This window comes from Taudactylus pleione, unplaced genomic scaffold (assembly GCF_031769625.1).
Source record: "Taudactylus pleione unplaced genomic scaffold, aTauple2 ptg000656l, whole genome shotgun sequence".
Taxonomy (NCBI): domain Eukaryota; kingdom Metazoa; phylum Chordata; class Amphibia; order Anura; family Myobatrachidae; genus Taudactylus; species Taudactylus pleione.
Window position 1 is genome coordinate 1,695,781 of NW_028285058.1, and position 26,454 is coordinate 1,722,234.

Consider the following 26,454-nt stretch of genomic DNA (forward strand, 5'->3'; position numbering starts at 1 on the left):
AGTAGTGCCCTTATACACATTATGCCACACAATGGTATCATATAAAGAAAATATAATAACACTGGGCTTTCGTGCAACCAGGACAGTAATTACAGAGTTACTGTACATTGCAGCGAGGACAGTGTATACTGTTATATTGGAAATGTATAAATGAGAATAACACTGCTGCCCAGGGAAGAGGGTGGTGACCACAGGGGGGTGGGCCCACGATTGCGAGGGGGGATGAGGCAGGAAGATGCTGAAGATGCTGCTGTTCAGGGGGGGTGACCGTGCGGGGGGGGGGGGGCAGTCATGGATACTAATAGTGCTGCTGTTCAGGGGGGGCATGATCGGGGACACAGGGGGGTATTGGGATGGTAAGGAGCTGCTGTTCCGCGTGTGGTTGGGTTGTGATATTCAAGGTGCTGCTGTTCGGGAGGGGGGGCGTGCGGGCATGCAGAGACAGTAACTGTGCTGCTGAAGCCGTTAGTGTCCTCCACCTCTGTTCCACTCATAGCCTCCTATCCCTCCACCACTTTTGGCCTCTGCCTCACTGCTGCCATTGGCTCAGGGAGCTGTATGGGAGGCAGAGCTCTGAACTGCATAGAAAAAGCCGGGTGCACCGCAAGTGACATGCGGCACCCGGCAAATAAAGATTGTGGTGGTGTCCGATTCCACACCAGGGCATCTTGTTCTCTGTGCGGCGGCACTGGTCACACCACCATAGTTACGGCCCTGCAGACAATAATGAAAAACTAGGTTAACCTTGCAAAGTATATGGGGTATATACAGAGACACAGAATCATAGAACAATCACCTAGCGCTGACTGCTAGGTGAGTTTCCAGATTAAAGTACTAGGTGGTAAGGATCAAAAACGAGAAAGCTCTATGGTTAAGATTACCAAAATTAGTGGCGCAAGGCTAGAAAGTGAATGGGGCATCACAGAAGAAGTGGAGGTCTGCCTCGCAAAGGTCATAACAATTGAGAAACAAGAGATGGCACTTGCTTAGGTTGATAGAAACTGGTAGCGTCCAGTCCTTTCTAGATTGGTAGCAATAATTAAAATTTTAGCTGAAAGAAACATGGCTCTAAGGCATACTTTCCGCCGGGAGGCTCCCGAATCTCGTGTGGCTAGTCTCTCGAGGCTATCCAAAGGCAAGCCATGCCCACCTACTTCCTGAGGGGGCAGCCCAAAGGTCGGCAACTATGCTCTAAGGGGAATCGGTATGAATTACCGCTGGACCCCTGGCCGGCGGTTCAAATCCCGACAGCGGCTGGCCGACAGAGGAGGAAATCCCGATCGTCCCTAGGTAAGTATAACCTAACCTATTTTTCCCCCTAACCCTAACCCACCTTTAGGGTGTCTAACCCTAACCTCCCCCCTGTGCCTAAACCTAACTCCCCGCCTTCCCCGCCGCCTAAACCTAAGTCCCCCAGGGGGTGCCTAACCCTAATCTCCCGCCGAGGCTGCCTAACCCTAACCCTCCCTCCCCCTAGCCTAATCCTAACCTTCTGGGGGCTGCCTAACCCTATTTCCCCCCCGGGAGCCCTAAACTTAACACCCCCCCGCGCGCGGCGGGATGCCGGGCGCCAGTCTCCAAGCGTCGGTAAAATGACAGGCGTATAGATTGAGACGCCTGTCATTCGTCACTGCTCGGGTTTAAATTGTCTGGAAGCCGGCGGTCGGCATTCCGTCCGCCGGCTTCCTAAACTTATACCCTCTAAGGGGGTCCACAGACATGTTAAGCAAGCCAAAAATAATGGCACTTTTCTCAAAGTGGTGGAGCTTCTCCAATAACCTGCCTTTTGATAGGGTGGAAAGTGAAGCTGGCAGTCGCAAACATTATCTACTGTTCATAAAAAGCAGACAGCCCTAGGGCATTTTGGGGCTTGATAAATAGACCCCTTTAGATAGATTGAGCTAAATGGAATGTTATTAAATCACTGTTTAGATCTATCTTTGTATTAATGATGGGAGTAGGAGGGAGGGGTTTGTATCCTGTCAGTAAGAAAGAAAATTTATGAGCCTAAATAGACTGGGCAGTAATTACAAAACAAAGGCCCTCATTCAGAGCCGCTCGTAAGCGGCCGTACGCTCGTATCGGTCCGATGTTGTCAAACCACGCATGCGTCGGTGTAACAGTGCGCATGTGCGTACGGCTGATTGCGATCATTTTTCCAGTCTTCGAATAGCGAACAGGAAGTGACATATCAAATGTGATTGACAGAACTGTCCGTTTTGGGGCGGTGACGGGGGTGGAGATGGGAAAACGCAGGCGTGGCGAGGCGTTTTTTGGGCGTACATAAATTATCTGATGCGAACGGCCAATGTGAACGGAAAAAGTGTTACGTCACTGTCTGATCAACTTTCCATTCAAACTGCTCGCTCAGCTTGTGGTCTTGTATTCTCTACCACAATGACGATGGTCTCTTCGTTCCTCCCGTGGCTCATCGATGGTCTCCCGATTTATCAATTGAGGCCTCATAAACAATCACTTTTGAATTGCAGAAATGCTTGTAAGGTGTATAGCAAATAGCCTTTTTTTATTAGCCAAAAACCGTACGCAGGTGAACTACTCAGCTGCTAATTTCTGGGTTATACAATTAATTAGCTTACAAATGTCTTTTAAATTTGCGTGTTTTTCATAAATTAGTTTTATTTTTTTTTTAAGCCAACAATATTGTAGGCATGTTGGTTTTTTTACTTTTTTTTTTTAGGGGCCAACAAAACAATCGTCCTTTTTTTGTGTTAATTAAAACTCTTAAATGGTTTTTAACCCTTGCTTTTAAAAAAAATAAATAATGTTTACATTTCCGTTGTATTGTTTGTAATTTTGTTTGTGGGATTACCTTTTAACCAGTTTTTGAATGAATTAACAATAGATTTGTTCAGATTTTCAACCTTTTTTTATTGTTGTACACAATTTTTTTTTTGTGTTTTTTTTTAATAAATAAAATATGGATAACTATAAAAAAAAAAACTTTTTTGAAACGCACAAACAAAAAAAGTGGCATTTTCAAACCACAAACAAACAAACAAAATTTAAAAACAATTCACAAGAAAGGAGAGGGAGGTTTTGGCCATTAAGGAATATGGGGCAAACACAGAAGGAATGTGGGAAATTTAGCCAGTGCTGTCATCGCCTTTTGGCCCGTTTGGCCGGGGTAGGGAAGGAGCCTGAATGAGTCCGGGAGGTCCTTCGGCTGGCCTGTCCAGAGCTAGATGTTGGGGCCTCTGGACTAGGCATAGGGCTAGGCACATTTGGAGGGATGGCTGTTGTTGTGCCAGAGGTGGAGGATCCTGATGTTCCGGCAGGAAGGGAGGCCGGGTCCGACATCTGCTGGCGAACGAGCTGCTCCAGGGCATTTGCAATACGGACGTTGGCCCCAGTATTTTCCGCCAGGGCCTTAGCAATGGTCACGTTGGCCGCAGCACTTTGCTCCAGGGCCTCCGCCACCCGTAGCAGACTGGCATCCAGCCTCACCAGAATCTCAGTGTGCTGATCCGTTTTAATATTGAAATCAGTGAGGAGGGTCACTGCCTGCGAGGGGGATTGCCCTGGACTGTCTTCCACAGGGTCCCCAGCCGGATCTACTGGTTCCTCCCCTGCAGAGCCAGCATGCGGCCAAAGCTCCCCTCTGGAGCAGACTCATCCGCCTGTGTCTCTTTGAAAAATAAGAGAAAAGAGTAACATTAGAATCTAGATATTGTCCAAAACACATTTCTGAATTATTAACATTACTACATTTACCTGAGGCAACATGAGGAGCCTCAAAGTCTGGCATGTCGGTATCCATGTTCGACACGCCAAACACCTCCTCATCCTGCACACACCCCTGTGCCATCTCCTCCAAATCGTTGAGCTCCAGTGACACAGGGGTGGGAGCCCCACCTGTCCCCCCTGCATGCCTAGCCCTATCAGCCAGTTTTTGCTTCAGCCGATATTTGAAATTGCTCCATCTGTGGGTTAAAAAGTTGGCATTATTCCTGCAGTATTTGGACCTGTAAACACTTTTTAATAAAATGTAGTTTGTACGTACCGGCTTTTGACGTCCCGGGTTGCTCGTTCAAACTCACCCACCCTATTGACAGCACTGGCTATGTCATCCCACATTTTCCATTTCTGGCTTGCACCCATATTCCTTGCTGCCTGGGGCAGGTTGTCAACGCACATTTGGACCAAAACCTCCATCTCCTTTCTTGTGAATTGTGGCTGTCTTTTTTTTGGGGTTTGTATTCTTGGCCTGCTATGGCCAGCAGCCTCTTCCATTACATCCTCAACACCTTTTTGTAAATTGGAAATAAAATTTATAATGTAAAATGTACCTAAAATGTTGGTTCCACATAATCCTTTAGGGCCAAAAAGACAAATACTTACCTGGCGCCTCTTGGCTATTGCTTTGCTGCTCTGTAGCCATTTTTGTCTTTCAGGTCTCACTACAGCAGACCGATTGGGGTTTTCAGTGACGTTTTTATACATGCGTCAGCATTATTCGGCCGCATCATTGATTGTGCGCTCCTATTGTCCGTCCGTAATTTGAGCGGGAAAATAAAGACTATTTATGGCTTGGTGTGACTCGAGTCGAGGTGGCGGGTGATGAATGTTGGAGGTTTGACGTAGGAGTTGTTTGTTGGCGGTTTTTGGAGTTTGGAGTTATGTAGTGTGATCGTTTTTTTGTTTTCTTACTTATTTTTTTTACGTTCGCTTTTTTTTTATTGTTTACCTTTTTGGGGGGAGTTTTTGAGTAAGTCTTTTTCAAAACCACTGTAAACAATAATAGTAAATATTTAAAAAATTTTAGTACTTATGTTTTTTTTTTATATTTTTACAGTTATTTTGGCCTTGCCCCATTGACTTTTTTGGACTTTGGGTTATTTGTCTGTTTTTGGTAAGTGTTTTTAGTTTCATGAAGTTACAATTTCGATGTGTTGGTCTTCGCATATGTTTCGCTAAGTAATTTTTTTTTTTTCTAGGACCAATCATGTCTTACCACCAAATATAGCGTACTCTTTTGCGAAATAATGTTTGAGTTGTTTTTATTTTAAAATGAACGTACTATTTAGCGCACTAATGTCTTCTTATTGAACTGTAAAAGTAGCGTCATATTTAGCGAACTCATGTGTCTTGTTTTAACTGTAAAAAATGCGTAATATTTAGCGCACTAATGTGTTTTTATTATTTCAGTGTAAAATCATGTTTTACCACTAAATGTAGCGTGCCATTTTCCGAACTAATGTGTGCTCCCTTCTCTTTTTTTTAACCCTAAAAAATGTGATCACAATCCAAGTTTTCACAATAATAACTAAATATATTTTCTACTTTTGAAATGTAGGTTGTTCTACTCATGACAAGACCCCGGCCTGTAAGCATCTTTGGATTTCTTCAAAAAGATAAGTATATTTTTCTTTACACATTTCTCTAAAAAAATATCTACCTGGCTTACCATTTCAGGTTGATGTTGGTCATATTATCTTGGCCATGGTTCCAGAACCCGACCAACCTCAACTTCATCCCAGGCGTAGGCCTCGTAGGTGTGCAAGGCCCCAGATATATAGAACACGTGTCACCATTTTTGGAATGCCAGATGATGAGGTATTAAGACGATACCGTCTTCCTCCACAAATCATCCTAGACACTCTCTCATTAATAGAGAGTGATCTTGAACGGCAAATTGTCAGTCCTATAGCAATACCACCACTTACGCAATTAATGTTGGTGTTACATTTCTGTGCCTCAGGATCCTTTCAAACCACGGTGGGAATAGTTGCCGGAATCTCACAATCCTCCTTTTCAAGGATCCTGAGGGCAGTGATGGAGGCCATTTTTAAACACCTCCATCATTTTATTAAAATGCCAGTGGATATGGGTTCCCTTAGTGTGGCGAAGGCCAATTTTTACCAAATAGCTGGCTTCCCACACATCATAGGGGTTGTGGATGGCACTCACATACCACTTCAGCCTCCAGCAAGGCTGGAGGCTATTTTTAGGAACCGCAAACACTTTCATTCACTGAATGTAATGGGGGTATGTGATGCCTCCCTCCAGATCCTGTCCCTGAATGCCAAATTCCCCGGGAGTGCACATGATTCCTTCGTCATCTGGCAATCAGGGATTTGGCAGAAATTAGACAACCTACAAGCTGGTGATGCGTGGCTTCTGGGTAAGTTGACACCTTCCGTGGCAACCAATGCAAAGCTTGTTACACAATGGTCCTGATGTTTGTTTTTTTTTTTTCACAGGAGACAGTGGGTACCCTTGCACGCCCTGGCTGCTCACTCCTTATTTGGCTCCCACACCAGGGCCACAAAGTGAGTTTAATTCCACACTTACAGCCACCAGGCAGGTGGTGGAGCGCTGTATCGGCCTTTTAAAAGGCCGATTCAGATGCCTCCACCGCTCTGGTGGCGAGCTCATGTATTTGCTGGATATGGTTTCGAAAATTGTGGTCCTGTGTTGGATATTTCACAACATCGCCATAAGGAGTGGTGTCCCAATGCAGCCAGAGGATGCCTTGCCTGAGGATGGCCCCCCCGAGGTTGGTCGGAGGTCAGTATGTGGGGGGGCCATACGCGATGATGTGGTGGCCAGATATTTTAGGTAATTATTGTTAAAACTTTAGTTAATTGACACAATGTAGACATGTAAGATTTTAATGGCCAATTTTCATTTTTTTTTTTTGTGTCTTTTATTCCATAAAATTAACCAAAAAAAAGATGCCTACTACCTGATCCAAAAAATTGTCTTCATGTGGCCACATTGGATATAACTTCTGGAACAATTATTTCTTCGCCTCATTTGTGGATTCATGTTGGGCTGCTACTTCTTCAAACAGTTCTTGATTGTTGTTGTTGTTTTGTTTATTTTGGTGTTGGATGTTTTTTGGAGTGTGTTTTCACTGTGTGAATTGATTGTCACAATTCACTTTTTGTTTATTATTTGTGTGTATTAAATTTTTGGTTTACGTTAAAAAGACTTTTCCTTGGTAAATTACAAGCAAGTGTAACTGGGCCCAAAAAAGGCAAACTTTCTTACTGGCTAAACCTGTAATGTGTTAAATTGTAAAGTATTTGACCATGCTTTGTGGCTAAAAACAAACACCAAAGGTAGTATGGTGAATCAGTATGTTTTCTAATCTAGGCCTAAGCAGGTTGGATTTAATATTTACATTACCCACCCAAAAAAATAAAAAAAAGGCTGATAATTCTACAAACCTATTGGTATTGATAGGTGTTTAATGTGCCAGCTTACATACTGACTTGAGCTTTCTCCAATCAAATTTACATTACTTTAAAAAACATGCTCCAATAGTCGACTTATGTAAGGTTAAACAATCTAATATTTACAGACAAGGAATGAGACTTTAATAATGCAAAATATTTTTTATTGTTAACAACATTTTTAGGGGGGAAAAAACATAAAAATTAGTGGTGCAGGACCGCCAACATGTGATCAAGGACCACAAGCATCCCTATGACATGGCCCCTCAATGTGTGCAAGCCCGCCTGCATTGCTTGCAGCCGCCTCTGGTCCTCTGTGGGTAAACAAAATGTGTGGATTACTAAAATGACACCTTAAATTATATGTTACCAAACAACTTAAAAATCAGCCTATACTTTAAAAAAAGAGATAAAATGTTAAAAAAATACAAAATAATGGTAAACGCAAAGATTGTATAAATACAAACTAAACAAATAACACATAAAAAGAAAACGAAAAAAAGGGCGAAGTACGCAAAAACACTACATTTGTTGGTACCGTAAACTAGAAAGACACAAGTATGAGTGATTGGACATGTGTGATATGTGTAAGGGGAAAGCATCCTAGACATTGTTTTGCCAAGATATATATCCAAAACATTAGAAATACTTAACAAATTGGAAATGCACAGGCAAAAGGACAACATCACCCTAAACCTAAAAAATACAAAAGCAACCATAGTTTAAAAGGGAAACATACCGGTCATATTGATGCCTGGTCCAGAAGCCCCGACATCGTCCTCCTCTGAGGTGGGCCAGTGCTGGTCCGATGGAGGAGGGGTTACTTCACTTTGTGTGGAGGGGGAAGAAAAGAGAGGGGGGGGGTGGAGGGGAGGGTGATGAAAAGAGAGGGGGGGTGGAGGGGAGGGTGAATTTTGAGGGATGTTAATATTAGGAGAGGGAGGGTCCCTCACAGACTGGTCGGTCTGGGGTGGAGGGGGAAGGTTGGGGAGAGGAGGTTGGGGTGGGTGTGGGGGATAGGGGACGAGGCCGACGTCGTGCTCGTCTTAGACGTAGTAGTCTGCGTTCAGCCCCTAAATGATGGATTAAAAATTTTAAGCTTATTTTTTATTTTTTATGCAGGTAACATGCACACGCAGGTATGTCCCAAATAAACAAACAGGGCTATACTGAAAAACATGCACACACAGTTAGGGCCAAAAAACACAAACAGGGCTATACTGGAAACATGCACACGCAGGTATGTCCCAAATAAACAAACAGGGCTATACTGGAAACATGCACACACAGGTAGGGCCAAAAAACACAAACAGGGCTATACTGGAAACATACACACGCAGGTATGTCCCAAATAAACAAACAGGGCTATACTGGAAACATACACACGCAGGTATGTCCCAAATAAACAAACAGGGCTATACTGGAAACATGCACACGCAGGTATGTCCCAAATAAACAAACAGGGCTATACTGGAAACATGCACACGCAGGTATGTCCCAAATAAACAAACAGGGCTATACTGGAAACATGCACACGCAGGTAGGGCCAAAAAACACAAACAGGGCTATACTGGAAACATGCACACGCAGGTATGTCCCAAATAAACAAACAGGGCTATACTGGAAACATGCACACGCAGGTATGTCCCAAATAAACAAACAGGGCTATACTGGAAACATGCACACGCAGGTAGGGCCAAAAAACACAAACAGGGCTATACTGGAAACATGCACACGCAGGTATGTCCCAAATAAACAAACAGGGCTATACTGGAAACATGCACACGCAGGTATGTCCCAAATAAACAAACAGGGCTATACTGGAAACATGCACACGCAGGTAGGGCCGCAAAAAAACTAAAAAACATAACAGAAAAACGTACTTTCCTCAATCTGGAGCCGCAAACATGCAAGCAGGCATGGGGTTCGGCAGCACAAATCCGAACACCTACGCTCCAGTTGGCCGATATTTCGGCGAAAGCCGAAGGAGCGCAGGCGGCGGTGCACCTCCGCGTACGCCATACGCTTGCGGACGTTTGTGATGGGGGGAGGATAATGCGTAATCCTGTGGTCCATGACCTCTGTGAGAATCAGGAGCTCACGCCTACAAAGCGCGGAGGCTCTCATGATGGCAATGATTTTTTAAAAAAAAAACAGTTTTAATAAAGGCACCAGAAAAAATTTGATTGGCTAATGTACTTGGAAAATTAACAGAACGCATTGTATTGGTTATTGTATGAGTCATGTGACCTACAGCCTCACAAATATAATGTGAGTTATGATGATAGGCTTGATGCAGACATGCGTAAGCTAATTTAAATAAACAAATTAAAGTACTAAAATATGCCTATAAAAAACAACGGAAAACAATAGTATCATTCCTAAAAACATTTAATTTTGAAAAAAAAAACATTGGTGAAACTGTACGTATTCTGCGATACAAATGACACACACTGACAAGAATAAAGTTTATTGACTATGAAAAAAAAAAAGGATTGAAAACATGTGAATAGCAATTAAGGTAATTAATATAGTGATTGCCATGAAACGATGAAAGTATGTTTGAAGAATGAAATAGCAGGCAATCGAAAACTGACAGGGCCACTTCCGGAATTGAATTGTGCGAGCGTTCCCTGCAACCAAAGAGGAGACGGACGGTCGCTATTTTGAACGTTCGCTAGCTAGAGGAGGGGTTGGGAGACTATGGGGCGGTAAATTAGCAACGAGCGAACTTACGAGCGAGCGCTTGAATTTAAATATTTCCGCTCGTACGGTGGACGAGCGAACGGCCACTTGCGTCCGGGTCTGAATCAGGCCCAAAGTCCAAAAGCCACAATATGGCTGAAAAAAAGGTGCTCCTTAGATACATAAAAAATACAGTTATTGAATGTAATAAAAGCTACATTCTCCAAGCATATAGTCAGCAACTACACCTGGAAACTGGACAGACAGTTGGTGACAGTCATAATGCTGTGGTTGATATACTTTTTTTTTTTTTTTTTTAAGCAATAATTTTTATTGAATTTTTGTTCTTTATACCAAACCTTTTTTTTTTTTTTTTTTTTTTACAATAGTTTCACTTTCGTTTTGAAAAGAATAAACGTGTTCAAAACTAGCACTCCCTTAAGTATTCCTTACGTGCATGTTCCCAGCTCTCATGGATGCAGCTCAGAGGTCTCATACGGGGACATGGGTGCTCTTTATGTTATCGCTGGTTGCACCCTACCACGTTGTGGAGTGCCTGGAACCTGTCAGTCTGAGCATAGCTGCCGCCTCCACTGTTGCTCTCACCAGCTACGTGTCCCATCGCCTGTACTGCAGACTGACCCAGAAATGCGATGAGGAGAAGCCGTTCAGCATCACAGGTGAGACCCAGCGGCCTAATTCACCAACCAAATCACAACATGGACTATATCTGGTTGCTGGGATAGTGGGTGGTGTGGAAGAAGATAATAATGATTATATTAATACTAACGATAATAACATCGACAGCCGTCCCGTTTGTAGCGCGCCCCGGAGCGAGTGAATTTCTCACTCGCTCCAGGGCTTGCGCACGCGCGGCATGTGCGCAGTGCCGCAACATCAACCCGCTTGCGAGCACATATCGCTTGCGAGCGGGTCTGAATGAGGCCCTCAGTACCTGGAGCAAAGGACAGGTACAGTTGTGTATAATCTGCATAGCAGTGGTAGCCAAGTCCATGACATCTGATTATTTCACCCAGTGATAGCATGTATCCTGCAAAAAGCACGGTAGAGAGGATAGAACCATGGAACCACCACATGGAAGTGGCACTGGTGATGATGATTATACTCCAGAAAAAACTCTCTGTGACCTGCTGATGAGAAATTATTTGAACCAGCTAAGGGCTGTACCATTCAGTTCACAGAAAATGTTCAGGCGCCCTATTAGAATCCCATGGTCCAAAAATATTAAGATTGAACAGTCACCTCGGACTTTTGCCATCAGTAAAGATCATTAAGAACATGTACCAGGGCTGTTCTATGCTCTGTCTTCTCCTGAATCCTGACTGGAATGGATCATAAATGTCATGGGTTGACAGGTGGGTTTCCAGTTGAGTTGCGACCACATTCTCAATAATCTTTCATGGAAAAAGAAGGTTTGATACCGGTCTGTGGTTGATCAGGTAGTCGGAGTCTAAATTAGTTTTTTTTTAAGGAGAGGTCTTACAATTGCTTCCTTTAATGGTGCAGGAAAATGCCTGTCTTCAAAGAGCATTGAACTATTTTTGCAAATATCGCACATAGTTATGTACACTTTGCTGCAGAGCATGTACAGTGTAAAAACATGCAATGTCCACCTCAAAAATCTGCATCAGGCCCACTCTACGGACTTCCCTTGTAAGCTACAACAATACTTTCAAGACAAAACTTTAGTTCCCTGAAAACTCACTTTTCAGGCAGGCTAATTAAATTCCAGAAAAACCATCATGTCACCAGCCCTTGACAAACAAAATATTTATTCTGAAATGGTGATGAAACAACCTTCTGATCCACAATCCAACATTGTTGTGCCACTGGATCATTAAGCCCAGACCATGGGCATAGCTATAGTGGGTGCAAGGGGTGCCATTGATATGTGGCCCAGAGGCTCAGGGGGCACTGACCCAGCTCATATAGTTGTCTTCCAAGTTCTCAAAACTGCCTTCTAACAAATTGGGTCCGGCCCATTGCCCGGACCTTAAAAAAGGGGACTCGTTAGTGGCGATCTCTCTCTTGGTAAAGCTCCACACTGATATGATCCATCTCCCACACTCCTGTTTCACTCTCACAGATACAGCTGAGCTAATAATCAGTGAGCTCAACACTGTTATAGACTTTTCCTTGTTTACAGCTTCTGTGAAGCTCGGGGGGCAGGAATTGAGGTTTGAGAATATGGTTGTCCCAGAAAAGGACAGTGTGCCTAAACTAAGAAGATCTCTACTCAAAGTGGAATTTCCTGCATTAGAAAGTTTCCCCTCAGGTAGGAGCTGGTTCGTACTCAGGATTCAGTATGAATATGTGGCTGGCGGTTCAAATCCCGACAGCGGCGGCCCGATAGGGGTGAAAATCCCGATCGTCAAAAGTAAGTATTCACTAACCTAATTCTACCCCCTAACCCTCCCTTAGGGGTGCCTAACCCTAACCTCCCTCCCAAGTGCCTAACCCTAATCCCCCCCTAAGTGCCTAAACCTAACCCCCCCTTCCCCGCAACCTAAACCTAAGTCCCCCGGGGGGTGCCTAACCCTAACCTCCCCCCGGGGGTGCCTAACCCTCACCCCCCCTTCCCCTAGCCTAAACCTAACCTCCCGGGGGGATGCCTAACCCTAAATCCCCCCCAGGAGCCCCTAACCCGTCATTAATGCCTTGCCGGGATTAGACAGTTGGGAAGCCGGCGGTCGGGATTACGTCCGCCCGACTGCTTCCAGGGACTAAACCCGTGTGTGGCATAACATGAACTGGAGGCACTATGTGGCATAATGTGTACTGGCAGCACTACAGCATGGCATATTGTGAACTGGGCTAATATATTGTGGCGAAGGTGAACTAGGGCACTTTCTCCAGGCATAAAATTAAGTAGGGCACTACTATGTGCCTTAATATTACCTAGGGCATTATTACTGTATGGTGCATAAAATGAACTAGGCCAATATTATGGGGCATAATATGAACAACCATAATATGAACAACAATGATTCTCTCTAGAATCATTGGGGAGGAGCCCCTTAAGAATGTTGCTATGGCGCCCAAAAAGTTACGGCTACGCCCCTGGCCCAGACTAAGCACTTTTCTCAATACAATCTGTCTGGACCAGAGTAAAGTCTGCTGAGTTTAACCTCATGCATTAACCTCTTATTTTCCTATATAAATTATTGTCTATTTGTCAATTCCCAATCTTGTTTTTTTATTGTGTATATGCCCATTTGTAAAGCCCTGTGAAGTATAGCACTATACACATTAATGTTAATAAATAAATGTGATTATTATTATTTTTAATTTATACTTTTTGTGTTATATAAAACATGTTTAAGAAAAACAAAAAACTTTATCATAGGGAGGGTGAAGGGTCACCCCTATTGCTAGCTGCTTAATTCAATCCACAATTCTTGAGCAGATTGTCTATAAATGACCTATCACCTTTCTTTATCCCCACTCCCTGCTTGACCCACTTCATTCTGGCTTTTGTCCTCTCCACACTAGAGAAGCTGACCTCACTAAAGTCAGTAATAACCTTCTTGCTGCCAAAGCCAAGGGCCACTATGGAATGGTTTTGAAATACTGACGGCTCTTTAGCCGCCGGTTCAAATACCACCTCCGGAAGCCCGACAGCAGGAGATCCTGATGCAACTAGGTAAGTATACTAACCCTCCCCTGCCCCCCCCCCCCTAACCCCCTAACCCCCTAACCCACCCTTAATGGTGCCCAAACCTATCCTCCCCGGGGATTGCCTTACCCTAAGCCCAACCAGTGGTGCCTAGCCCTAACCTAACCTCCCGACATCCTAAACCTAAGTCTCCCGGGGGAATGCCTAACCCTAACTTCCCCCCGGGGATGTCTAACCCTAACCCCTCCTCCCCGCATGCTAACACTAACAATCCCAAAGGGGTGCCTAACCCTAAATCCCCCCGGGGTGCCCAATCCTAACCACCCCCATCCCAAGCTTACCTTGATACTTACCTGCCATCTGGACGTTCGGGATTCAGGCGGTCGGGGTGCCAATGCCGGTATCCTGATGCCCATCGGTGTCGGCATCATGCCCGCATGGTGGGATTGCGGTGTCGGTATTTTGACTGCCGGCAACCCGTCCACTGGCATAATAACTGCATCCCGGCCACTACTTTCTGATTATTCTCGTTGACCTCTCTGCTGCTTTTGACAATGTGGACCAGCTTCTCCTCTGGTAAATCCTTGACCCCTTTGCTCTATGTGACACGGGCCACTGCTGGCTGTCCTCTGAACTCTCTTGCTGATCCTTCTCTATCTCTACTCATGACTCAACTTGTCCCCTTCTTCAACCTCAAGTTGGTGACCCCTAAAGTTCTATTATTTGTTCCTTTCTATTCTCCCAGTATACAGCCTCCTAAGGTGAACTTGTCAGCTTCTTTGGACTCCAATATCATCTCAATGCTGATGATACTTAGATCTACCTCTCCCCCCCTGACCTTTCCCCCTCTCTCCTCACTCGTGTCTCCAAGGGGTCTATTTACTAAGCAGTGTTAGGAGACCGAGTGAAAAGTGATAAGAAAGTGATAAGGTGCCAGCCAATCAGCTCCCAACTGTCATTTTTCAAACACAGCCTGTGAGATGACAGTTGGGAGCTGATTGGCTGGCACCTTATCACTTTCTTATCACTTTTCACTCTGCCTCCTAACACTGCTTAGTAAATAGACCCCACACTGTCTTTCTGCTATTTCCTCCTTAATGCATCCGTGCTTTCTAAACTTAACATGTCTAATAGATTCCAATCATGCCTCTATTGTGGCGTCACAGTGTTTATTGGCAATGGGGAAGTCCACTCTTCTCTATTAAGTTATACTCTAAGCCAGTGGTTCCCAACCTCGGTCCTCATGGCACACTAACAGTCCTGGTTTTAGTGATATCCATGATTGTGCACAGAAGGTTAAATCAATATAACTGTGGTACTAATTAAGTCACTTGTGCTCAAGTATGGCTATCCCTAAAACCTGGACTGTTAGTGTGCCTTGAGGACCGTGGTTGGGAACCCCTGCTCTAAGCTCTGCATCTGGGAACCATAAATAATGTTTCATTAAAACTTCCCTGGAATCTGAGGTAGTCAATTTAGGTAAACTAGGTCCTAAGCCCACTGAACTGGGAATGTAAATGAACCAACTGCATCCGGAAAGGGGATGTAGTCATAATGTCATCATTTACCATGTCTAGATTCATAATGTCGACACAACAATGTTGACCTTTATGATGAATGACTACATGTTCACAATGTCGTCATGTGAAATGTCATCATTCTGCAGGGACCAGAGGGCTAGGGTTAGGCTGTGGCAGTGTAGAGTTAGGGTGCGTACACACTAGACAATTTTTTTAACAATTTGCCCGATTCTGATGGATCGGAAAGACAAATCGTTAGGTCTATAGTGTGGTGCACGCTCCCGTGGGGTCATCAGCTGTATCATCAGGTCGGCCCTACATGCAAGCCAACCTGACAATGCGGCTGACGACCTGATGCAGCGGGATGCGGCAGGGGCCGGCATATAGGGCGGTCGGGCACCGGATCGTCTACAGTGTACCAGGTAAGCTACCACTAGACAACCAGGGACATTTTATTGACATTCTAATCATGTCAACATGGAAAGGTTTGAAGCTCACTTTACCTCCTATCTACTGTATGGCCTATTTTTTCTTCTTTCCAGCTTTGAAAGCAGACTTGACAAAAAAGCTTTTCGGGCAGCCCCTGGCTAAAGTTGTGATCATCCGGGCACTGACAAACTTTATGAGTTCTGAAAACCCCCAGAAGCCACTGACCTTATCGCTGCATGGATGGACAGGAACTGGCAAGAATTTAGTCAGCAAAATTATTGTGGAGAATATTTACAAGCTGGGAATGAAAAGCAAATGTGTCCGACTCTTTGTGTCTTCTCTACATTTCCCACACGATGACCTCGTAGCTCTGTACAAGGTACTTTTTGCCTGCAAGTTGTGCATAGACCTTTCTTTGAAAACTTAAGGTGCCTACACACATAGCGATGCGTGGTCGTGGGCACAATTTGGTCTGAAAAGCTGCCAATTTGGCACACAATCTATCGTGCCTCCTAAACTATCCAGTGCATCGTGACTTAAATTTTCAAATCTGCCCTGCAGCACGGTAGATCTGAAGATTGGATTTGCGACCTGCGGGGACACGCATCGCATCGTGATCGTGAGTGGGGACTCACAATTTACTCACAATTTGGGCATATTTTACACGATCTGTCATTCCGATGCATCGAAATCGGCCAGATTGGGTAAAATATCGCTGTGTGTGTAGGCACCTTTAGGCTTATTCACTAAGAAAACTGAAAGGAAATTACTGAAAACGTAGGTATCAATAATCAGTTGTTATTCACGTGGAATTGTGCAAACTGCTATTCATTGTTATGTTTGGCAAAGTTGCCCGTCAGTGATGCCTATCTCAGTGGTGCTGCTTCCACTTCCCTTCAAAAGTGCAGTTCTGTGAATGATGCCTTTGTAGTACTGACATATCTATTGTAGTACTGACATATCTGTCCATCGGCAAGTGTGCACGGGCGATCAGCTGATCGCCCGTGCACACACAGCCACAGCGGCGGGGAAGGGGCCGGCCCCGACCCGCCTCCCGGTCAGCGGGACCTGTGACTCCCGCATAGATGATGGTCGTTCAGTGTGTATGAGAACGACCATCCCCTAAAGATATATCTGCAGATCATTCGATCTGCAAATATGTCTTTCAGGTGTGTACCCACCTTTACTGAGGGCTTACACTTTCATTGAATTCAGTTAGTGTGTTCAAACTTACCAACAAGTCTGCCATGTATTTGGCTCTAAAATGATCTCTACACAATATAAAATCTTACCTTAAATTAAATATGACAACTACTGCAAATTTAGATTTATTATTTGACCTCAAAGTGCAACTGTGTAAAGTCATAGCATCTCACTGTTCATTTGAAGTGCACAAAAAACTGTGGATATGTGGTAACATGATAAGCCACAGAAGTGTGCTCATCCTTTAATAACACTGCACAACAATGAAAATGTTTCCGATGTGAAAATAGTTACTTCTAATTGATTTCAGCATGCAAAGAATGAATATGACATTTAAAACTCTCAGTTAGCTCTGAGTTCCAAGATATAGCCCATTTATGACGATGTAGGGGTATTCCTAGTGAAGTGGGCAGACTGGAGAGAATCTGACCAGCAATCTGCGTTGTGCGCAGAGGGGGCGGGGCCTAATGACCCAACTAAATGAACCAGTTATTTGTCCCCTCCCCTATTCAAATATATGCGATTCACGGGATTACCCACACAAGATAACTGTGGTGCACTGAGTGACCAGCATAGTGAGCGATTCCACCAAGACATATCAGCAATGGAACAAAGATATCAGGGCAGGTGATCACTACTGTTGGACAGTGACAAGAGATGCCCCAGAAGAGGAGTACAAGCAACAAGCAAAGAGAAAGCACGTGCGCAGTTGTATACCAGGCCTCACTTCCTTCTGTAGGTCCATACTATCAGCATCCTTCCACGAGCTCATCCACTCCAGTCCCTAATTTTAGCATAACTGATTAGGATTTTGTCAGTATTACAATATCATACCTAATTGATGATATGTTGGTTCATTTTCATTAACCCTGATTCTTTCCTCTCTGACAAGATTGTGGATGATTCCTGCACTCATTGTGCATTATTTTGTGTGTTGCATTCCTCTAAACATTTGTGATCATTGGATTAAACTTTTAGGTAGTAGGGTGACAGATCAGAATATATATTTATTTTCGCCATATGGTTTATAAACTTTATATAGAAAATTCCTTTGCAAGAGATTTATTGTATGTGCAATAATTGATTTTTTTTCTCGGTTAGAATTTTTCTAACTTATTTTTCGCAACTCTTATTGAATTTCTTATTCATAATTAACTCTGTTTGTGCTAGTGATCACCTTATTGATTACTACTATCCCGAGTGGATTGAATTTTATGTGTATGTCTTATGTGTATGCCACTTATTCCACGTTGTACATCTCTATGATTGACCCTTACTTTATTTGTGATTAGTTAATCGATTACACTGCACAACAATGAAAATGTTTCCGATGTGAAAATAGTTACTTCTAATTGATTTCAGCATGCAAAGAATGAATATGACATTTAAAACTCTCAGTTAGCTCTGAGTTCTGAGATATAGCCCATTTATGACGATGTAGGGGTATTCCTAGTGAAGTGGGCAGAATGGAGAGAATCTGACCAGCAATCTGCGTTCCACGCAGAGGGGGCGGGTCCTAATGACCCAATTAAATGAATCAGTTATTTGTCCCCTCCCCTATTGAAATATATGCGATTCACGGGATTACCCACACAAGATAACTATGGTGCACTGAGTGACAAGCATAGTGAGCGATTCCACCAAGACATTTCAGCAATGGAACAAAGATATCAGGGTAGGTGATCACTACTGTTGGACAGTGACAAGAGACGCCCCAGAAGAGGAGTACAAGCGACAAGCAAAGAGAAAGCACCCCCATGAATAGGCCACTATATTACATAGTACTTTCATCTTCATGCTGTATGTGTGTTTCGTATGCTGTATGTTTGTTTCGTATGCTGTATGTTTGTTTCGTATGCTGTATGTTTCTTTTGTTTTGTGTTATTTGCGATTGATTGAATTAAAACAACTATTATTTATTTTCAATCAAGAAAATATCAGATTATTTTAAAATAGTTTTTCACTATGACTATATTACTAATGTACATACAGTATAGTGCAAGTAGTGTAGCTCAAAAAATAGAGCTAGTAAAAACATTCTGAAATCATTTTAGTTTTTCTTGACCTCAAATTAGTAATGTATGACTATTTTTAGAAAGGAAAGAAATTAAAAGTATTTATTTGTTGTACAGTGTAATAGCTGCCTGCTTTCCCTTGCCAAAATCTGTAGGTTCGCAGACACCATAGAGAAAAGTGATTTTCTCTATGTTATCTGCTGTCATACATAACATGTCATGCTTACCGACATTCTGGCAGTGGGCAGCCAGGTCAGGTCAGACAAGCAGGGGGGCGTGGCCAGGCTAATTATCCAATAATGGAGGTGGAGTGGGGTGTGCGGCCATGAAATCTCACCATTTTGGCCCCGCTCCTGCTACACAATGCCGAGATTATTGGCATTGTGAAGCAGGGGACGGGGTATTGATGATGTAATTCAGCGTGAATCACGTCATCGACCCCCTACTGCAGGGGTTTGTCTAGAAGTAGCTGGGGTGTAGCGGCTTGTCTACTTTTCTGGGGGGCCAGGAGCAGCACACAATTTTTGGGAGGCTCCCGGCCGAAACGGGAGTGTAAGTAGGTGTGATACATGTGGATCTAGTGCAGTGGTTCTCAAACTTGGCCCTCAGGACCCCACACAGGCCACGTTTTCCAGGTCACCCAGCAGGTGCACAGGTGTGTTCATTACTCACTGACACATTTAAAAAGATCCACAGGTGGAGCTAAATTCACTTGTGATTCTGTCAGGAGACCTGCAAAACATGCACCGTTTGGGGTCCCGAGGACCGAGTTTGAGAACCTGTGATCTACTGCATTGATATCCCAACATCAAACATCTTCTCCTTGAAACAACATAGAGCCGTATTCAAATACAGCGGACCCGCGATATTTTTTTGCCTCCCTGGACTTTCCGCCTACTTCGCCTGTTTTGCAGGCGGAAAAGTATCGCATATGTGGCCGCGTACCGCTGTATTCAATTTGAAAGTAAGCGAAAACGGTACCCAGCGAAACTTGAACAGGTGGAAAGTACTGTCAGATTTGGGGAAATCAGCCTGACACCCCCCAAATGATGCTCTGACATGGGGGTTAGATTTGGCTTGCTGAAGGTATTTGGTGTTTTTAAACGGGCTCAATAGCTGCTAAATAGCGTTTTTTAATAAGTGGTGCAGAATAGTATTTAGGAGGTTGTTTTGTTGAAAATAACTTATCCCAGCAAATTTGGGGTACTTGAAAATGTGGGCTAGCATATTTAAAAACTAATACTAATAGAACAATGAAGCGCAATCAAATATTTATTGATAAAAATGTATGATGATAAAAATATCACAATGGGAAAAATATATATAAATATGTCTCCCCTAAACAAAGGCTATCTTTAGGTCAAAAGATGAATACTATTTAAACAAAAAATAAATGTTTAAAAAATATATATATATATATATATATATATATATGTGACAATTGAACTTATTTAGTACATAAAATTCAGACACATGAAAGATCAAATATTGAGTCCAATTAATCCGGAATTATTGAAATAAGATATTTTATAATATCTGTGGATGCGGATAATAAAATAGACCAGAATATCTGAAGTATAAACACCTTAGATAGTTTGTTGCAATAAACTGTAAGATAACGAATACCTGTGAATTGTCTCAATGTAGCGAGTTCTTAGTAACGCTATCTTTGCTTAAGTCCCATATGAATCAATACATATATAATATAAACATGATCCTCCAGGAAGATAGGATACTGCACAATCAGTCCATATAACAAAGGTGTATTGTTTAACAACACGTGGTGCACTCACGTTTGTAACGAATACCGGGTTTTCCTCTCTGTTATCCGGAGGTATGTAACTTGTGTTTTTTTGCAGCAGCAATTGCCGATGAGAGTGTCAGGTGGACTTAACCTGTATAAGTGCCAGGTCTAGCCCCTCTATCCTCCAGAGGCCTGCGTACCTGTAGTCTCCAAGACGGCAATGTATCAGACACCTGTAAGTCTGTATTCTCCACAGCGGCAATAACGGAGGTCGGGTTGTATGAGCCGGCACAGCAACGGACAGTGTGATCACACGGGCAGTAAATGACTTGCTGCCGTCCATTCTAAGTCATTTATTGATTCATATGGGACTTAAGCAAAGATAGCGTTACTAAGAACTCGCTACATTGAGACAATTCACAGATATTCGTTATCTTACAGTTTATTGCAACAAACTATCTAAGGTGTTTATACTTCAGATATTCTGGTCTATTTTATTATCCGCATTCACAGATATTATAAAATATCTTATTTCAATAATTCCGGATTAATTGGACTCAATATTTGATCTTTCATGTGTCTGAATTTTATGTACTAAATAAGTTCAATTGTCACATATATATATATATTTTTTTTTTAAACATTTATTTTTTGTTTAAATAGTATTCATCTTTTGACCTAAAGATAGCCTTTGTTTAGGGGAGACATATTTATATATATTTTTCCCATTGTGATATTTTTATCATCATACATTTTTATCAATAAATATTTGATTGCGCTTCATTGTTCTATTAGTATTAGTTGTTGATCTTATTGACAGGTAGAGTATAGCCTGTCGTGATATTTGAAGCTGCAGTCCTGCGGTCTTTTTTATAATTCCACTGTGTGTTTCATATATACTAATTTCAGCGCTAGACTGCTTTTATCTTAGCATATTTAAAAGTTGCTAAAGTAAAGTTGAAAAAATCGTGAAAAATCAACCTGCCGCAAGCACCTGCAATCAAAAAAACACTTGGGGCATATTTGGGGACCCCCCCAGAGTCAAGTTCACTAGTTTTTAACTTTGTACCCCCTTACGCCCCCAAATTCAAAGCAATTTTTTGGGGGTGTTCTTAAGTGTTTTTTTTTTTTAAATGTTGACACAGTTTACCTTTGGGGCACTGTCTGAAGGCTGCACGGGGGTTCCCGCAATGTTGCACCCCAAAACCCCAATTCTGCACTTTTATCTGCCTGCTATTCATAGGCGAAACTTTTCCGCCTAGTACATTACATTGACTTTCCGCCTAGGCGGAAAGTCTTTCAAATTGAATACGGAGTAAAATCAAAACAGGCGTAAATGACGTCATCGCCGAAAAGTTTTCGCCAAAAACACGCGGAAACGGCTTTTCGCCTCGAATTGAATACGGCCCATAGGTGACCTGAAAGTCCAGCAGGACTGACTTCTGCTCTGGAATGGACTTGCAAATTCAGAGTGATGGTACCAGGGGCAAAGCTCAACCTATCAGGGTACCAGAGCAAAATGTCTACACCCCCCTGTACAGAACACACACCCCTGTAGAAATGTTGCTATGGGGCCCCCATAGCAGTGTCTCCTCACTGATGCTGGTGAGGAGATTCGTATGAGAGGAGGGGCAGGGCTGATAAGTCTGACAGGTGCCCACAGCGCTGATAATCCCCAGCAGCAAACTGCCCCTCCTCTCACCCAGTAGTCAGTCACTCCACCAAAGTACAGCGGGCCTCATAGCAACCGCCAGCACCCATGGTAGCTATGCCCCAGATGGAACCAGAAAAGAGCGAGGGTCAATAGTATTGATATTCTATCATATAGATATATATTTATATAAATATATATATATATATATATATTAATGTTTTATGTAATGTGGTGGATGTTACAATTTAAAGCAATTGAAATTGTGGCTTGCAGGGCCGTAGCTAGGGTAGTGCGGCTGGTGCCATCGCACAGGGCACCACAGGTCAGGGGGCGCTGTTTGGGGCCTGTCACATTTCTGTTTATTATCATTCTTGCTTGTAGCTTCCTCTTATTTCATCCCCAGCATCTCCTGGCCTCCCCTATCTCTTCCCTGGCCCTTCCCCATGAAGCATGGCCCTTTTTTGGGTGCATTATGTACCTTTGAGAAATGAGGGGGGCTCCAATGCTCTTTCTGGCACAGGGCACCAAAAGTCTAGTTACGGCTCTGGTGGCTTGCAATCAATTTTTATGGTAAAACCCCTGCGCTGGATTACGGCTGCACACAGTTAAATCGAACTTCCTTATTGTGCTTAAAGTGCAAGTAGCTGAATATTTGATATTAATCCTGCAAACCTCTCTCTCTCTGTGCCAGGGCCAGTTGCATACTTGGATTCGAGAAAACGTCCGTCAATGTGATCGCTCCATATTTATATTTGATGAGATGGAAAAGCTCAACCCTGTTCTTATCGATGCCATCAAGCCTTTCCTGGACTATTATGATCATATTGATGGAGTGTCTTACCGTAAATCGATTTTCATATTCCTCAGGTGCTGAATGCAATTAAACTTTATTTATAAATTACATTTTGGGAAGTAGCAGAAGGGTTAGCCCATACTTACCGACATTTAGATTTTCCTTTTTGGTAGTTGCTCGGAGTGGTGATGCTGGTGGGCGGTGATGGGGAGGCGGCAGACTAGCCGCACCCCCTCACGGTAAAATGCCGGGAATCCCGCTTATTTGACCAGGGGGCGGGGCCAAATTATGCAATTCTCACAGAATCTCATAATTAGGCCCCACCCTCTACTCACGGCCCGACGATCCCTATTCAGCCCATTTCACTTGGAATAGGTGGTAGAATGCAGGAGAAGTGCCTTCTCTTTCTAGGGTGCGGGGGGTTACCAGAAAATCAAGAGAATCCCGCAGGTCCCGGGAGGGTAGGCAAGTATGTGTTGCCCTACTTCCTCCCAGCTCTTGGACCTTATGTTTGAATCCAACCTGTGTGTTATCTGTATGGAGTTAGAGGGGATGATGCATCCATAACTAAGTACAAAATTTTAGACACGGGTAGCAGTTCTGACTTATGGTCCAGTTGTTTTACTTATAGCCCAGATGTTTATTGTTGCGGTAAACCATTTTAAAGTTCTGTTATATGTGATTTCTTTTAGCATGGCATCTAGTGAGCAGGTCAATGAAGATGTGGTGACGATTGCTAAGGAGAGACACAGTTTACAATTGCAAGATCTGGATTTCGTATTTTCTAAGTTATTCAGTAACAGTAAGTAGTGGCGCTGTTACTACCTTTAGGACAGTAGCCTTAAAATTGTAATGTTCTAAACCCTTAGAACACATGCTGATTAAATGTCAACATGACTAGAATGCCAACAAAATGTCCCTGGTGGTCTAGTGGTGACTTACTTGTTACAGCGAATCTGGCAGCTCCACTATTTGCTTTAGACTGTTCGGTGGAAGTATACGCCAGGTGGAACTTGTTACCTATTGCTTCCTGTTTCTGAGTTACGGTAGAGGTGGCAATTATTGTGGCCAATTCGTTTAGGCCTAACCAGATGTCATAATGTTGTTTCACTGTGATGCGCTGAGTGGACCCCATCACCAGTGGGTCTCCGGAAAAAGGTTATTCTGGCAGCAGTACTTGCAGGAGAAACTGAAGCAGGAGACTTTGCCGTGTCATGTGTCACTTGAGCTGATAACTTGCTCACAAGGAGCTCTTTGCATCTCTTAAGATCTGTGTCAGTTGGAAACAAAGTCCTTAAACCTGGGATCAAGCATGGTTGCCAAAATTTAGTGATCCGATTGCAAGATCTTGACAACTTTTTGGTCCTGGTGAAACAAATACAGAATTTGATCTACAAGTCCAACATGCTTAGTGGAATTGCTTCACTTCATCTCCTCCTTCAGTTTCTCTAGCTGCTTTTTTAAGGGAATCACCTGACTCAGGCTGGCAGGGTCTGAACTCACTTCATTGGTTGCTACTTCAAATGGTTTCAGCAGCTTGCATAAAATGGAGAGTATACTACACTGTGCTGGATTATGGTACATTCCCCCTCCCTATGTCATGGTTTGTTGTGTAGATTTGGATGGCTTGTTGCTGTTCCTCCATTCACTGAAGCATATAAAGGGTGAAATTCCACCTGGTCACTACCTCTTGCTTCAGTTGGTGGCATGGCAAATTGAACTGTTCTTGCAGCCGCTGCAATCTTCCACATGCGGTTGCTGAATGCCAAAAATGTCCAGATAATTTTTCTGGACACAGACAGCATCTCCTGCATGCCTCTTTAATTTTTAAGAAAAATTTAAACCATTTAGTTTGTTGTGTGGGCAAAACATGGGGCGTGTTCAAATTCACCCAGTTGTAATGCACTCACAATGTTACATGTGTTATCGGAAATGACAAATCCTAAGGAGAGTCTTAACAGGGTGTCATTTTGCTATGACATCTCTGAGGTTGACACCGATATGCCTCTTAGTGAAGCTGGTGATAGAGAGTAGCCTGCATGTGAATGAACTGGTGTTGTGTGTTGGATGCCACTGCTGCTGCTGAAGGCAATACACCCACCCAGTGAGCTGTCACATTTATGTAATCTTTTGTTTGACCAGTAATGCTTGTCCACATAGCTGAGGTTAAGTGGATAGTGGGTACAATGGCAGTTTCTAGGCCAAGAATTAGTTTTCTTTTAATGTTCTGGTGCAGGAATAGCTGTTCTTGTTAAATTAAATTGAAATGGAATTTGGCAGCTGGGACACAGGACCTCAATTAACTGTCAAAAATCACATGCAGTGATGGTGGATATTGGACACAGATCTAATGCTAGCATAGACGTCATGGCTTCAGTGATCCACTGTGCAACTATACGGCTGCTTTCATACTTGCTTCCTCTTGCAAAAGATTGTATTGCAGTCAATTGTTGTTTAAAACTAGTCTTCTTGGTCCATTTCTGGGATGAAGATTCACCCACGGCAGCAGCAGCAGATCTAGCTCTCAAGGATTCTTCTGGGCAATCCTGGATAGGGGAGGAGTCAGGTAGCCTTCGCAAATTGAATGCAGGAGGACTACCGCTAATCATTAATGAGATTGATGATAAAGGAGTTGGCGGTGGAGGTTGCATGAGCTGGGATCTAGCTGATGCACTACTTGGGGCACTGCATTAGGGGGGGACCTCTGCTGGGTGCACTGCATCAGGGGGGACCTCTACTGGGGGGGACTACTACTGGGGGCACTGCAATGGGGGGACCACTACTGGGGGGACCTCTACTGGGGACTACAACTGGGGGGGACTACTACTGGGGGCACTGCATCAGGGGTACCTCTACTGGGGACTACTACTGGGGGACGATGACTACTACTGGGGGCACTGCATCTGGGGGGGCACTGCTGGGAGGGACCTCTACTGGGGACTACTACTGGGGGGGACTACTACTGGGGGCACTGCATCGGAGAGGGACCACTACTGGGGGAACTACTGGGGAGGACTACTACTGGGGGCACTGCATCAGGGGACCACTACTTGGGGCACTATATAAAAGGCACTGCATAGGGGGGGACCACTACTGGCGGCACTGAATAGGGGGGACTACTACTGGGGGCACTATATAAAGGGCACTGCATAGGGGGGACTACTACTGGGGGCACTATATAAGGGGCACTGCATAGGGAGGACTACTACTGGGGGCACTATATAAAGGGCACTGCATAGGGGGGACTACTACTGGGGGCACTATATAAGGGGCACTGCATAGGGAGGACTACTACTGGGGGCACTATATAAGGGGCCCTGCATAAGGGGGACCACTACTGGGGGTACTGTATAAGGGGCACTACTGGGGGCCTGCATAAGAGGGACCACTACTGGGGACATTGCATACTGGGGGTACTGTATTAGGGGCACTACTGGGGGCCTGCATAAGGGGGACCACTACTAGGGGGACTGTATAAGGGGCACTGCATTAAGGTGCATATGGAATGGAAAGTAATATTCAGAGTGACGAGAAAGGGGTGTGTCATGCTGACACGCCCCATTTTATAAGTGACC

At 43.8% G+C, this 26,454-nt stretch overlaps 1 protein-coding gene across 1 annotated transcript in view; it reads left to right on the forward strand.

Annotated features, from left to right (window-relative positions):
• Nucleotides 1-10,356: 10,356 nt before the first annotated feature.
• LOC148478408 (torsin-1A-like) overlaps nucleotides 10,357-26,454 on the forward strand; it is a 35,240-nt gene continuing 19,142 nt past the window's right edge. Inside the window, exons 1-4 of the mRNA XM_088455449.1 lie at nucleotides 10,357-10,564; nucleotides 15,584-15,849; nucleotides 22,778-22,953; nucleotides 23,572-23,681. Coding sequence (XP_088311575.1) covers nucleotides 10,357-10,564; nucleotides 15,584-15,849; nucleotides 22,778-22,953; nucleotides 23,572-23,681 — 760 coding nt within the window. The remainder of the gene's footprint in view (nucleotides 10,565-15,583; nucleotides 15,850-22,777; nucleotides 22,954-23,571; nucleotides 23,682-26,454) is intronic.